The 13,168-nt window shown below is 39.6% G+C and overlaps 1 protein-coding gene across 1 annotated transcript in view; it reads right to left on the minus strand.

Annotated features, from left to right (window-relative positions):
- Positions 1 to 6,477: 6,477 nt before the first annotated feature.
- The window catches only part of YPEL1 (yippee-like 1 (Drosophila)), a 14,959-nt gene continuing 8,268 nt past the window's right edge, over positions 6,478 to 13,168 (minus strand). The window contains exons 2-4 of the mRNA XM_009072208.1: positions 9,823 to 9,866; positions 8,298 to 8,406; positions 6,478 to 7,350 (exon numbers count right to left, since the gene is read on the minus strand). Coding sequence (XP_009070456.1) covers positions 7,261 to 7,350; positions 8,298 to 8,406; positions 9,823 to 9,866 — 243 coding nt within the window. The 3' untranslated portion in view covers positions 6,478 to 7,260. The remainder of the gene's footprint in view (positions 7,351 to 8,297; positions 8,407 to 9,822; positions 9,867 to 13,168) is intronic.

Below are 13,168 nucleotides of genomic sequence, written 5' to 3' on the forward strand. Positions count from 1 at the left end.
ACCCCCCAACTTTTATCACAATCAGGCTGCTGTTTAATCCAGAGGAGTTTTAACTCTACAACTCTTGAAACAGTAGAAAAATATTTCAGATGCCCAGTACACCATTGCTGCTCTGTCATCAGCTCCAGGTCCCAAGCTGGAGGCTTTTACTCATGTTGTAAAACAAACAGCTTCTATCAGGTGTAAAATAAAGCAGATTATCATTGCTAATCATGGCATAAAGGTACTCTGAAAATTAAATAACCTTCACAACCCTTCCTGCAGGTGCAGGGCGAGCCGTTGGTATTCCTTGCTGCAATGGACTTTACACACATGTACATATTTGAATGTCAGGATGCAAACCCCACTTTGAATAAAGGTCCTGCCACTATTTTTGCTTGAGCTAGAAACCACTAAAGTCTGTTCGGGCAAGAAAGAAAGTTAAACTGTTCTATTCACTACTAAATTACAGAAATCAGATCATCCAAAACTTACCCGTTAATTAATTAAATACTGAAATATTGTCTGCGTTCTGGAGTGATCTTCCCTAAGTAAAATCTTTGGGCAATCAGGTTAATGCATAATGTAAGCATAGATTAAACTGCTACCAGGATCACAAAGTATCTCAGATCTTCACTTTGAATCTTATTTGGCAATAGTGTAGAGAAGAATGAGCCAAACCCTCCAATTAGCTCAGCCTCTGCTAGAGGAGAAACAGTTAATGCTCATCAGTTCCGTGGCTCAATGGAGCTCCTTCACAGCCAGGAATTACTCTGTCCAGCCTCAGTTAATCCACAGCTGCTTTGCTTGCTGGAGCTGTGAGTGCCAGTGGCAGTGCTGGTGCTCAGCTCCTCCAGTTGGACCCATCCAGGGGAGAGCCAAAGGCAGGTGCAGAGAAAGAGACAGAAAAGGAAAGAATCTCACGTGGGCAGAGTAACCCAACTGGAGCCCTTTGCAGAGGATAAGCTAAGCTCTAGCCATGACTGTTTTCCTGTTCAGGCTAACTGGATTTTGTAAATAGAGACCTACTGCTGCCCCACAACAGCTTAATGGCACAGCTATAGCTCTGTGCATGGGGGGAGAACCCTCAACCAAGACCACTTCCCAGTTATTTAACAGGGGCAAAAAAACATGCCATGGAAAGTTCCCAACTTTTATGAGGCATCTTCCCTTCTCATCTATCCGGAGGTCAGATATCCTCCAGGTATTTTGCAGCTGGTAAGAGTGCACATTTCCAAAACTGTTCTAGTAATCCAATATATAGCTGATAGTTGGTGTTTTTATAGCCCCTTTGCTACACAAAAATGTTGGTATGAACATGTCAAAGATACTTCTGTGCTATTTGAATCTTTATTATTTTGATTATATCCATGTCAAAAATTAGGCTTTTATACAATAGACCATACATCTCCCCATAAAGCATCATTTTATCCCTATTTTTTTTCAAGATGAAAATACGCTTGATCTCATATGAAGAGCAACCCCATCCCTCTGTCAGATGAAACAATGGATTATTGAAGCCACTGAGTAAGTGTGCACTGAATGACTTCATTCTCAGCCTCAGGCAGTCCAGAGGGGTCATAACTGATGCACTGACAAGACTGATAATCCAATCAGCAGAACTACAGGAGTTCCTCCCAACTGAAGCAGAACAAGCAGAGGGAGTGTCTGTGCTCAGAGTGCTCCTCTGCTCTCCAGCTGACAACAGAAAACACACCCACATCCTCAATTCCTCTGCTTAGTTTTGGGGTGTGCACAGACCTATTCTCACTTTGCAGAGGTTCCATGATTGGCTCAAAATGGGCAAAAGCGCTAAAATAGCAACACAAATTCTATATTTTAGAAATATTTGTGAAAGGAGAAAAACCCAAATGTTTCGTGGCAGTCTTAAAGCCACAAAAATCAGATTCAACACATTTTCAAGTTTTTAAGAGCAACTAAGAGCATCAGCTTTTCCCTCTGGCCTTAGAGGATAAAGCATGAGACTTTAATCAGCCAGAAAAGAAAGCACAAAAACAAACAGGTAACCCAACAAAACAATTGAAAGCTTTTATTGTGATACCTCAAGTAGATACAATATAGTGAAACAACAAATGATGTACAGTATTGCTAGGACAAAACAGCAACACAGCCATGTCACCTGTAAAAGAAAGCATTGTAAAGAGTTTAAGAAACAATGAGGCACAACTCAACTGCCATTTACGACTCATGCTTTAAACCTTAAACCACTTGTAACAGTCCTTTCGAAAGAAACCTCTGAAGCATCTGTTCCTTTTCCAGTAAGTGTTTATGCTGCTGGTTGGCTTAACATGAGTCTCAATGAAGTCCAATACAGTGTCCAAGGAGTTTAATGGTAATTTGACAGATTCCTCCACTCAGCATCATTATCAAAGAATGGAGAGGGTTGAAATTTGGTCTGTGAGACTGTAGGTCACTGCTGTTGCAATCTGACTGCCGAGATGAGCGTGCAGGAAGAGCTCCACTAGCATTACTCAGAGGGAAGCATGAATCCATCAAAAATGGTACATAGCCTTCATGAACTCTTGCACTAGCTGATACACCAGTAAGAAACAGAGAGGACCATCTGGTTATGGGCACGGTGATGACTTCGTCAGAACCTCTGAGGCCAGTTTTTAATTCAAAGAAATTTCATAAACTGTACACCCCCTCCTCTCCCACGGACTGCAAGCACATGGGCACATGACCCAGACTGGTCATTACACTGGGCCTTGAGAGTGGGACATTAAGATGGAGCTTTAACTAACTTTTTCCATACAGTTTGCCACTGTATTCCTTACAACAAATGAGGGAAATTCATATTCTGGCCCTTTTTACTGGCAGATGAAATTGAGATTGCCAGACTGCTAAAAGCATACAGCAAGAGTGGTTAGGCTGATGCATCAGCAACCCTCACCAAATTCTGCAGCTTATTTCACAGCAAGTTTGCAACTTAACAGAATTTTTATAGATGGCAGCATTGCCTTTTCTGAATCAAAAAGGTACTTAGAAGTGACCAGTCAAAGAGTAACTCTGGGGTTTGGAGGCAGACTCAGTCCTGGAACACCATTGTTACAGCCATTATTTTGGACCTGGACAGAGAATCACAGACTCAATTAGGTTGGTAAAGACCTCGGAGATCACTGAGTCCAACCTATGACCTAACACCATGTGAACTACACCATAGCACTAAATGTCATGTCCAGTCTTTCCTTAGACTTCCAGGGACAGTGACTCCAACACCTCCCTGGCCAGTCCATTCCAATGTCTAATCAGCCTTTCTGTGAAGAAATTCCTCCTAATGTCCAACCTAAATCTCCCCTGATGCAGGTTAAGACTATGTCCTCTCACCTTGTTACTTGGGAGAAGAGGCCAAACCCCCAACCTGGCTACAACCTCCTTTCAGGTACTTGTAGCAAGTGATAAGGTCCCCTCTGAGCACCCTCTTCTCTATGCTGAACAATCCCAGCTCCCTCAGGTGCTCCTTACAGGACTTATGCTCCAGGTCTTGTGCTGACTGTGTGGGTCAGATTACTAAACTCACACCAAATGATGATTAATTACTTTAGGACAGGCATGGCTTTAGAGGTTCAGTGGAAAAAAACTTTCAATAGATGTACATTTTTGCTAGCAAATTCCTATGCATCCCAATGAACATTTCTTCTAAGCCAGCTCATAGTCAGTTCATTTGGTCCAAGAAAGAGCCAGCAAGAAACAAAGGTTCACAAAAGCTTTTTGTTACAGTTTATAAAAAACAAAATACAAAATAAATGTTAAGACCAACAATAAAAATAACCAGTACAAGTAACAAAAGTGCTCAAGTTGGAGGGGAAGTAAACTTGCCCAGAGCAAACACATACAAACTTTAAATATAATCTTTAATATATTACAAAAATTGGTTAGAGGGAAAATGCTTTAGTAAAATTTTTTTTTCAAGTAAGTTTATTTTTCTTTCAAATGACTGCTGGAGGGTTCAGTGACCAGACTGACCTCTTCACATCAGCCAGCAGCCATTGCTATCTGGATTTGACTTTCACCAAAACCAATAACAAGAACTCTCTACACCTTTATGAGGGGAGAAAATCATTGACGCTGCCAAACAACACAGGAAGAAAATTCACATATTCCCTCAATACAATGAGCCTCAAGAATTGTTACATGGCAGCACAATAGCAATTCTGTACTAGTTCTACTCTTTACTCCTTCTAAGCATCCACTCTTAAAAGACCAAAAGAATATTGCTTTGTTTGGTTCTCTTAAAAGCCATAAACATTACATATAGATCATTAACTCTTTATGCCAGTAGTCTGAAGCTCTATGTGCTAAGCACTTGAAGTCCCAACCTTTGGCATCAAAGTTAATTAAGGTTTTGGTGAAAATGTCCAGTTTGAAATATAAACAATGCACTGAAGAAAGAGGTTGAATTTCTAAGTAGGAATCAGACTGTGTTACAGACAGCATTAGATTATGAACAAGAGATAGCCAAACCCCCAATTTTGGAGAGAAAACTCTTTAATACTTTACATATTTTCTTTAATTTCAACTCTCTATGGAAAGTAGCCATTACTTCTGTCTTCAGTGCAGTGCACTGCCTCAACAAGTCTGCAGCCAGGAAGTCAGAAAAGCCCAAAGATACACAAACTTCACACAAGCATGTTCACGAGTATCAACACTGCAACAAGACTTCGAAGCCAACACAAAAACTTTTTGCTGATAGAAGTTTTAGTGCCTTCTTTGTTGGCAACATACATTACAATGGTGGAAAAAACCTCCCAAGAATTCCAGGACAAAGAGATCATGAGACAGGCAACACCAAAGCCCGTCTTGCATCAATGACATTGCTAAAAATGAGACTCTGAAGCTTGATGTGAACATGAAGCAGTAGCATGTAAGCCATGAATTCCAGGTTGAACATGACTGTACCACCTCAGGTCTCTGGACTGAAACCCAACAGCTTAAACTACTTCTCTAATGCTTACATTTTTAATTCATAGGTATAGATCACTACAACATCTTGGATGCAGTTGAGCCAGCCTGCATCAGAGACTGTGTGCACATGGGCCATCTCTCTTCCTCTCCACAAAAACACTGGAAAGCTGGTTTTAAGGATTTGTATTGCCCCTACCCATTGGCATAATTTTTCATGTATGACAATTTCTAAAGTGCAGCAGAGTTCAGAAAGCCTATCAGATATTCCCAAAAACGTAACAGCAGCAGCAGCACGTGTGAGTCGTTTCACAGGTGCTATATTAGAATTGTTAATGAGAGAAAAGATTCCACATTGCAAGGCTTCTGTACTGTTCAGTCACAGGACTCACATAGTGTTAGAAGGGTTTTTCCAAACATTTTATCCTCAGGCTTTAAAAGGATTAAAAGACAAAAAGTCTTCAGAGACTGTTTAATGTTGGAGAATGGTGGGACATGATCCTGGGTATGCACCTGGGGAAGGCCAAAAAGAGCTAGGCCACAGTCCCCTGGGAACATACAGACACAGTCCTGGGAACGCACCTGGGAATGCAGGGCACAAGGAAGGCTCTGGAGATAGTAACTTATATATAGATAGGGAATAATTCAGCTGGGCAGATGGCAGGGGTAAGTAGTCCTTGAGGGTGAGACAAACAAGTTCGAGACAAACAGCTAGGAATGCACCCAAGCCTGGGAAAGCAAGAGATAATCCTCACAGCTGCAGCTGCGAGTAGGGAGAGTACCTGAATGCTATCTTTAGAGCCTAGCCAATTAAAAATGATTGATAATTGTATGCCTGTCCTGCACTGTATAAAAAAGAGCCTGTCCGACAATAAAGAGGGAGCTTGCTCTATCACCCACACGGAGTCGGCCGCTTGCTTCCCCGCACGGAACCTTCACCTTTCCCAACAGTTTAATTTGAAAACAAAGTTAGCAGATTTCTGTAGAGCATTTCTTTCGCAGTTGCTCAGTCTGCACACACAGATACCAACAGCTAATATTGTGCATGCACTTGCCAGAAGTTTCTCTCATTAACTCATTCCATTTAAGAAACAGTGTGAGAACAAAAGAGAAGGTAAGTTTCATATAAATTTTTATTACAAAAAGGTACTTGGGGATGATTTAGCCAGCAAACCAGGAAACCCTTTCCCCACCCCTGGATTTTAAAAACTATCTTGCTATTTTATTTTCTGCAAAAAATGAGTCAAACTTCCCTTCCCTCTCATTACCCCTCCTTCCCCTACAGGTGCTATATTCATTTTCATGTCATAGGCTCTGGCCATTTCTCACAAAAATAAATATTTTTGTTCAAATGTAGCAGAAGCAGAATACTTCAACAAGTTTGCTTGACATCAACCTCTTTGTCCAGTGCATTAGGACTATACAGTTACATGGAACCAGCCATAAAACTTCACTGATGCACAAGTCCCTGTTACTGGCAAAGGTACAGTACCAAAACTTTGTTTTTTCCTAATATACCAACTAATGTGGGTTTTTTTCCAAAATAGAAGATGTATATATTTTTCTGTCTTTTTAATCTTGCAAGCTATAGTTTTATAAATTTCTTATCCAGCAAACTCCTTAGGGAATATGTTGGTCTTAAATGAACATATTCTATAGCATTATTGATTTAAAAATCTTTCTATGTTATTCCATTAAGATACCAAATCTCTGGCATAACCTTTCCTAACAACTTGAGACCTGCTAACTTCAGTCAGTGCAATTGAAATTCTATTTCTTTTTGAAGTGAGCACTGTACCTTTAACCAATTCACCTACAAGATGTACATAGGTTGTGGTACACTCAAATTTAAAAAAAATTAATAACTACAATACTGCATCCTCTTCACTGCCAAACACATCGGAAATTGCTACATATAAAAAAGCACCCCATCCCATACATTCTTTCGGACTGCTCGGGTACAGAACTTCTACAGGACTGGAGTGTAGGTGTTTAGGCAAGAAGCATGCACAGCAGAAGGTAGCATTAAAGGCATAGGTCAGAGAGAGATGCTAACCAGTAAAATCCGTTTTCAATTAGTGAACTGTTTCTCTAGTCAGAGTTTAGAAAAAGGTCATCCAAAATGTTCCAAAACAACTGTTCACACAATAATACACGTACAAAAAGAGGGAACTTACACAAGGAGAAAAGGCAAACATGGCCTGAAATAGCCACTTACACTACACTACTCATTTGTGAGGTTTCAGAGTTCAGTGATATTCTCAGGGCCACTCTAGCCAAGCTCTTCCTTTACTCTGCATTAGTCTTTGTAAAGCCTGTTCCACAGAATAGTCCAAACAGAAGGAAAAAGGTTATGGTTCACTCCCAGCCATTGTCTTTTATCATGTGGGCAAGTTCAATGATAAATTTTCCTTCTTTGTATTTCTGACTGCTCTCAAAAGCATGTTCCTGGAAAGGGAAAAAAAAAAAGAAGACACTGACTTAAGTTGGGGAAATCAAGTATTTTAAACATCAAACTTGCATTAAAAATACAAACCAGGAGACAGCACAATTAACAACCCTTATCAGTTACAGTGAGCAAGAGGCAGAAAGGAGGCAAGAGAGGCTGCAAAGCATTCAGAAGGAAATAACCTTCCCTTAAGTGGAATCAGCAGCTCTGCACAGCAGATCTTGCTTTAGAGCTTTCCATGTTCTCTCACTGCTTAGGGAATTTTAATGCTTTTTTAAAGTGAAGGTTAGGAAATGGCATGTTATATGTGTTTACTTATTCCCAGAAGTAATGAAAAGAGGGAATAAGAACATCTTCAAAAGCTCTCCTCTATTCACCATCACAGGGAATGTGTTAGGAAAACTTATTTCTGTAAGATCTGAAGCTCTACAGAATCAATGAAAATCCTACATGCAGCACTCAGAATCTAACACTTTCCAAACATCAAACTTGCAACACAGCTGCAAGTGCACAGATAACTTCAAACAACAGAACCAAGCTCACATTAGTTGTAAGCAATGTAAACACGCTCAGTACCACTTATTGCAATAAATACTTTTGCTGTATGAATCAACTCTTGCAACCCAAGAGATGAGAGACCCACTCTGACAATTAGTTATGTGTGCTTGCTAATCTTGCAAAAAGGTATTACAGAAACATCAGGCAGCTGTAATAGCACCTATAGCTCAGGACTGATTTGCAGTCCACAATAAAGTTATTATCTACTACAGCATTTCTGCAGATGTAAGGAAGCAAAACTGTATTACAGCTTGATCTATACAAAAGCACTAGAGCTAAATCACCTAAACTATCAGTACAGGTGCTACTCAATGGCCTGGCTCAAATATCTGTGCTTCAACATATAAACACTTATTGAAGATTTAAGATTTAAGTAAGATTTACTTACATATTTCCATCCAAGAGTGGTTTTACAGTTTTCACAATAGATATCTGCTACAGCATGTAAACCTGTCAGAAGAACTCTCTCCTCTGCTGGACCACAGCCCACATTTACCCTGAAAAAAAGGAGAAATTACATTAACTGCAAGAATGTGTTTCTCTTCTTACTGTTCTCCATGCAGACAAAAAATGTTGCCACTGTTCTCTTCAGCAGACAAAAATGGTTTAAAAAAAGTGCTTAACTTATTCAATGTAAAAGTAACTTTCTCTGTTACACTAAGCAGAAGGACAGGAAGAAAAAAAGGGGTTGGTTTTTGTTTTTCAAGTGGCTGTTGGTGTCACTCTGGTGACAGCCACTTATTCCCTGCAATGGAGGCAAAGCAAATACTTAAACTTTCAGAGAACAGAACACTAAGCAGTATGTGGACATTTCTACAGTTTCAGGCTTTTCTTCAAAAATTATTTGAGACCTCTGTAATGGAAGTCTGTACCAGTAAATCAGCACCAACAGCTGAATTTAGAACCAACTCCAAAACAGCAGCAAGGAAAAAGCCTCATAAATATTTCTTTGCTACAGAGCAGCAGACTAAGCCATGAGGAACGAACAGCAATATGAAAACAAAACAACCCATGAAGTACCACATTAAGCTACTGCTTTCACAACTGAGTCTATGCAGAAAGCACAAGGCAAGACTAAACCAAGTTTTGAGATAGTTTTAAACAAGCGCAAAATGTTGCCATTATTGCTGTTGTATTACCAGATTCTTAAAATTACACCACAAGTCCCAAGTCACCACTAAACAACTATGTATAAAAACAACTTCAAGGATCTGCCATCAAACCCTTTGTAGTTGCAGTTCCATTATCCTGGTCTAAAATAGACCAGGACACTTAACTGCATTTCTTTTTCAAAATGCTGCAACATGAAAAAACTGCTGAAAAATAAAGGCAAAAATGCAATCCTGCATATTAAAAAACTCAAAACACATCCATTAGCAAATGCAAAGAGCCTTTATCAAGGAAAGGACGTGCCTAAGATTGCAAACATTAGGCTTGATAAGATCACAGAGACCTTTTGCCTCTAGCACATTTGCAATATTCAAGGTCATTTAAGATGTACCAAGCTTACTGAAACATTAACCTCTAAAATGTACCCAACTATCACACCGGGAAATTCTTCTTTAGACCCTAGCAAAGTTGTCTAAAGCACATTTACAGTCACACAATGTATTTTCACTTCTGGAGTATCTCAGAATGACAACTCTTACTCAAGAGAGTTACCATTGCACACGCAAAAGGATTTTCACATTAACACCCTCCCTAAACTTTCAGCTATTAGCACAACTACTTAAAATATAAGATAAACTCATATATGTGCAAAGGGATACTCTGGAATCAGCCCAGTAACTTTTTACTATCTACTGCTGGCAAGTACAGCCAATGGTAAAAGAACAGGGTGAAGTACAGCTCTGTCAATTCCTGAAAAAAATACATGCTGCAGGTAGTGTGCAGAACCACAACAACATACTTACACAGAATTGAAGAGGTAGGCTCGTCCCTGGCTTCCCTGGAAGGACTACACCAAAAGAAAAAAGAAATGGCACTTGTTAAAAAACAGCCAGTTCCAGAAGGGTGGGAGCAAACATACAGAGATAATGCAGATATGAACTATTTCAGATCTATTACTTCAAACCAGTCTGTTATAGGAAAGCCTGGTCAGCCAAGGTTTCACCCACATTTTAAGCCAAGTGTTATTGTTCAAAATAAAACACCCACAATGCCAACAAATCATACCTTTTTCCTACTCTTCTGAAAGATACCAATTCCAATTTTCCTAGACATCCTTCATGCAAATTGGAATAATCTGCTTCTAACTCAGAGTTATTCCCACCTCCTCTGTCTTCCCCCAGGAGATGATTTATTTCAATTTCCTTGCATCATGTGATGTAAGAGCAGTGAAATTCTGGATCAAGCATAAAACCAGCACACTGCACTCAGGAAACACATCTGATCAGTTTATAACCTCAGCTTTGTTTTAATAAAACAACTGTTATCATCAAATGCCTGAACACAGCCATATGCTTACAAATCTCTCACATTCCTGACAGATTATGGACAAAAGGTGACTGTTACACTTTCTTGGCTGGATCTAAATTAATGTTTTAGTTCAGAGCAGTAGCCCAGCTTTGAATTAAAACCCCTAATCAGCCACACTTACTGGGGGCTGGTTTGGCTTGTGGAACAGTTTCAGTGCCTGGGAACTGCAACCTTGTTCCTTCTGTACAAACTAAACCAGAAGCTCTTCTCCTGTGCACTCTGCAATGCTAATGCAGACAGAGGCCTGAAGCTGTGATCAGATGGCCATGAGCTGTGAACATCCTGGCAGAACTTGTGAGCAGACTAGATCCAGCCATAGGTAAAACATTCAAAGTGTATGTCAGATACATCACTGCTTTCATCTCTTGGTTTGTTCCTTCTGTATTGAATTACTTGATAATTTAGACACAGCCATTATTTCCCTGTTCAAACAGGATCACACTGAAAAACTTCTTCTTTCTTCTCTCTTCCATACTGAATTCCATTTTAAGAAATCCCTAAAATGTCTTCATTTCATTCCCCCCCCACCCCAGCATTTCCCTTCCCTAACCTACTTTCCAAGAAAATTAACAATTTTACCCATGCTGCAGAGAAAACACAATTGTTTTTAAGAATCTCCGTAGTTCTAGTGTTGAAGATCACAGACCAACTTTTCAGAAGCTTAAGTTAGATCAACACAAGGTTTAGGGAAGGAAAATCCACTTTGAATATTTTTGAATGGTTTTAGTAACATCAGACATGGAACCATAGGCAGAAGGACTTTTCTGCAATGGATTCTTCTTCTGACATGTATTTAGTTACATCATTAGAAGTCACTTGACACCAAAATAGGTATTTTGCTAGTCTAATGGTTAGCAACACAACAGCAATAACTGTTGTCTCTCAACTACTTACTCAGAAGTTTCAAAAAAAAAAAAACAAACCCCACATGTAAAAGGAAAACTTATATAATGAGCACTTTTTGAACAATATTAACAGATTACATACTGTAATAAAGAATTTTAAAAGATTTCCACAACTCTAGACTACTCTAGGTAGCAATGCTGGTAGTGTAGTTACACAGCCCTTACTACTCATAACATCTTACATTAAGATGCAAAATTCTACTTAACACTTTATAGTGCTAATATTGTATTATTTTAGGAACCATTTGAAAGAATTATTGATGTAACATACTCTTGTGCTCCATAACTCTTGCAAAGGAGGTGGTAGTGAGGTGGGGTCATCTCTTTTCCTAAGTAAAGAGGGACAGGATGAGAGGAAATGGCCACAAGTTGCACCAGGGCAGGTTTACATTGGATACTAGGAAAACATTCCTTCACCCAAAGGGTTGTCAAGCACTGGAACAGGCTGCCCAGGGAAGTGGTAGTGTCACCATCCCTGGAGGTATTTAAAAGACACCTAGATGTGGCACTTGGGGACAGGGTTTACTGGTGGACTTGGCACTGTTATGTTTATGGCTGGACTTGATCTTACAGTTTTTTCCAACCTAAATGACTCTAAGGAGGTTCTATCTATAGCAAAGACAAAAGAAAAGGTACTGTCCCCAGTAGCCAGAACAGCAAGTTTTATTTTTCACAAGGCAAGGTGAAAAAGATAGGCTATGCAGTATAGTGAAAGCTAAAACTTCAGGTAGGACTGACCCTGAAAGGGGAGACTCGGTTGAGGACAGTCTGAACAGCTCTGCCAGAAAGTAATCCTTACACCTACCTTTAAAACAAACAAGAAAACCTCCCACCACTAGTTCAGTTCTCCTGAGGTACTGAAACACATCACAGAACTGGCAGAATGGCACAGACCTACAGGCTACAGTGTGTTCAGAGTCACCAGGGCTCTCTAGGTTATAGCCAGTAATGAAACACAGAATGCTTACTGCAGATGAAAACAAACTACTGAGACACATACTCTCAAAAAACTGCCCATTAGGAAATGAGTAACTAGCCTGAGTGAACTACAAATTCATTTATAAAAAAACTACAGCTGTACAACCCCAAAATTTAAGAAAAAGCAAAGTAAACATTTAAAAAATCCTCTTATTCATTAAGAAGCAAACTCAAAACTACTTGTTTCATATACCTGAAATTATTAAAAAGAACTTTTAAAGCCATGACGATGATGATATTTGGTTAAGCCACTGTAAAAATTCTTAACATTAAAAAAGTTACAGCCATTTCCCCTTGCTATGAGAACTGTGTTGTGAATTAAAATTCACAAAGCCTTTTTTTCAAACTGCACCAAGAAACACTCTCTTCTATTAATCATGTGCTACTTTCGCTGTTCACATGCAATTGCACATGCCAATCACATACACATCAATGGGGTGAGTTGTTTGGGTTTTTTTGTCTGGTCCTACACAATCACTTTTATATGCCATACCTGAAGCTCCCGAGCAGGCTGGGAAAGAAAAAGACTCCAGAACAAACAATTAGTCAGGAGACCTTTCAAACTATCTTATGCAATTATTTCTGCCAAGTTTATGTTTAGTCTTGACTTAGTATCACCTAATATAAGCTCTCCTTTGACCCTGCATTTCTCAAAATTAGGCAGAAGGCAGTAACAGGATGCCAGGAATAGCACAAAAAGCAGCTCTTCCCCTCTCTTGTTTCGTAAGCTGAAAAAAAATTGTAGCCAAATGAAATACAAACCACAGGTTGGGAAGCACTGCCTTAGTTGTTCTTTTTTGCCTGATATATTTTTAAAGATGACTTGACTTTTCTTGCACTCTTTGCTTTGTTGCTCTAAATATGATGTACTCTCCCCCAGGCTTTCCCCCCCCCCCCC

The sequence above is a fragment of the Acanthisitta chloris genome, unplaced genomic scaffold, assembly GCF_000695815.1.
Source record: "Acanthisitta chloris isolate BGI_N310 unplaced genomic scaffold, ASM69581v1 scaffold11113, whole genome shotgun sequence".
NCBI classification, from domain to species: Eukaryota; Metazoa; Chordata; class Aves; order Passeriformes; family Acanthisittidae; genus Acanthisitta; species Acanthisitta chloris.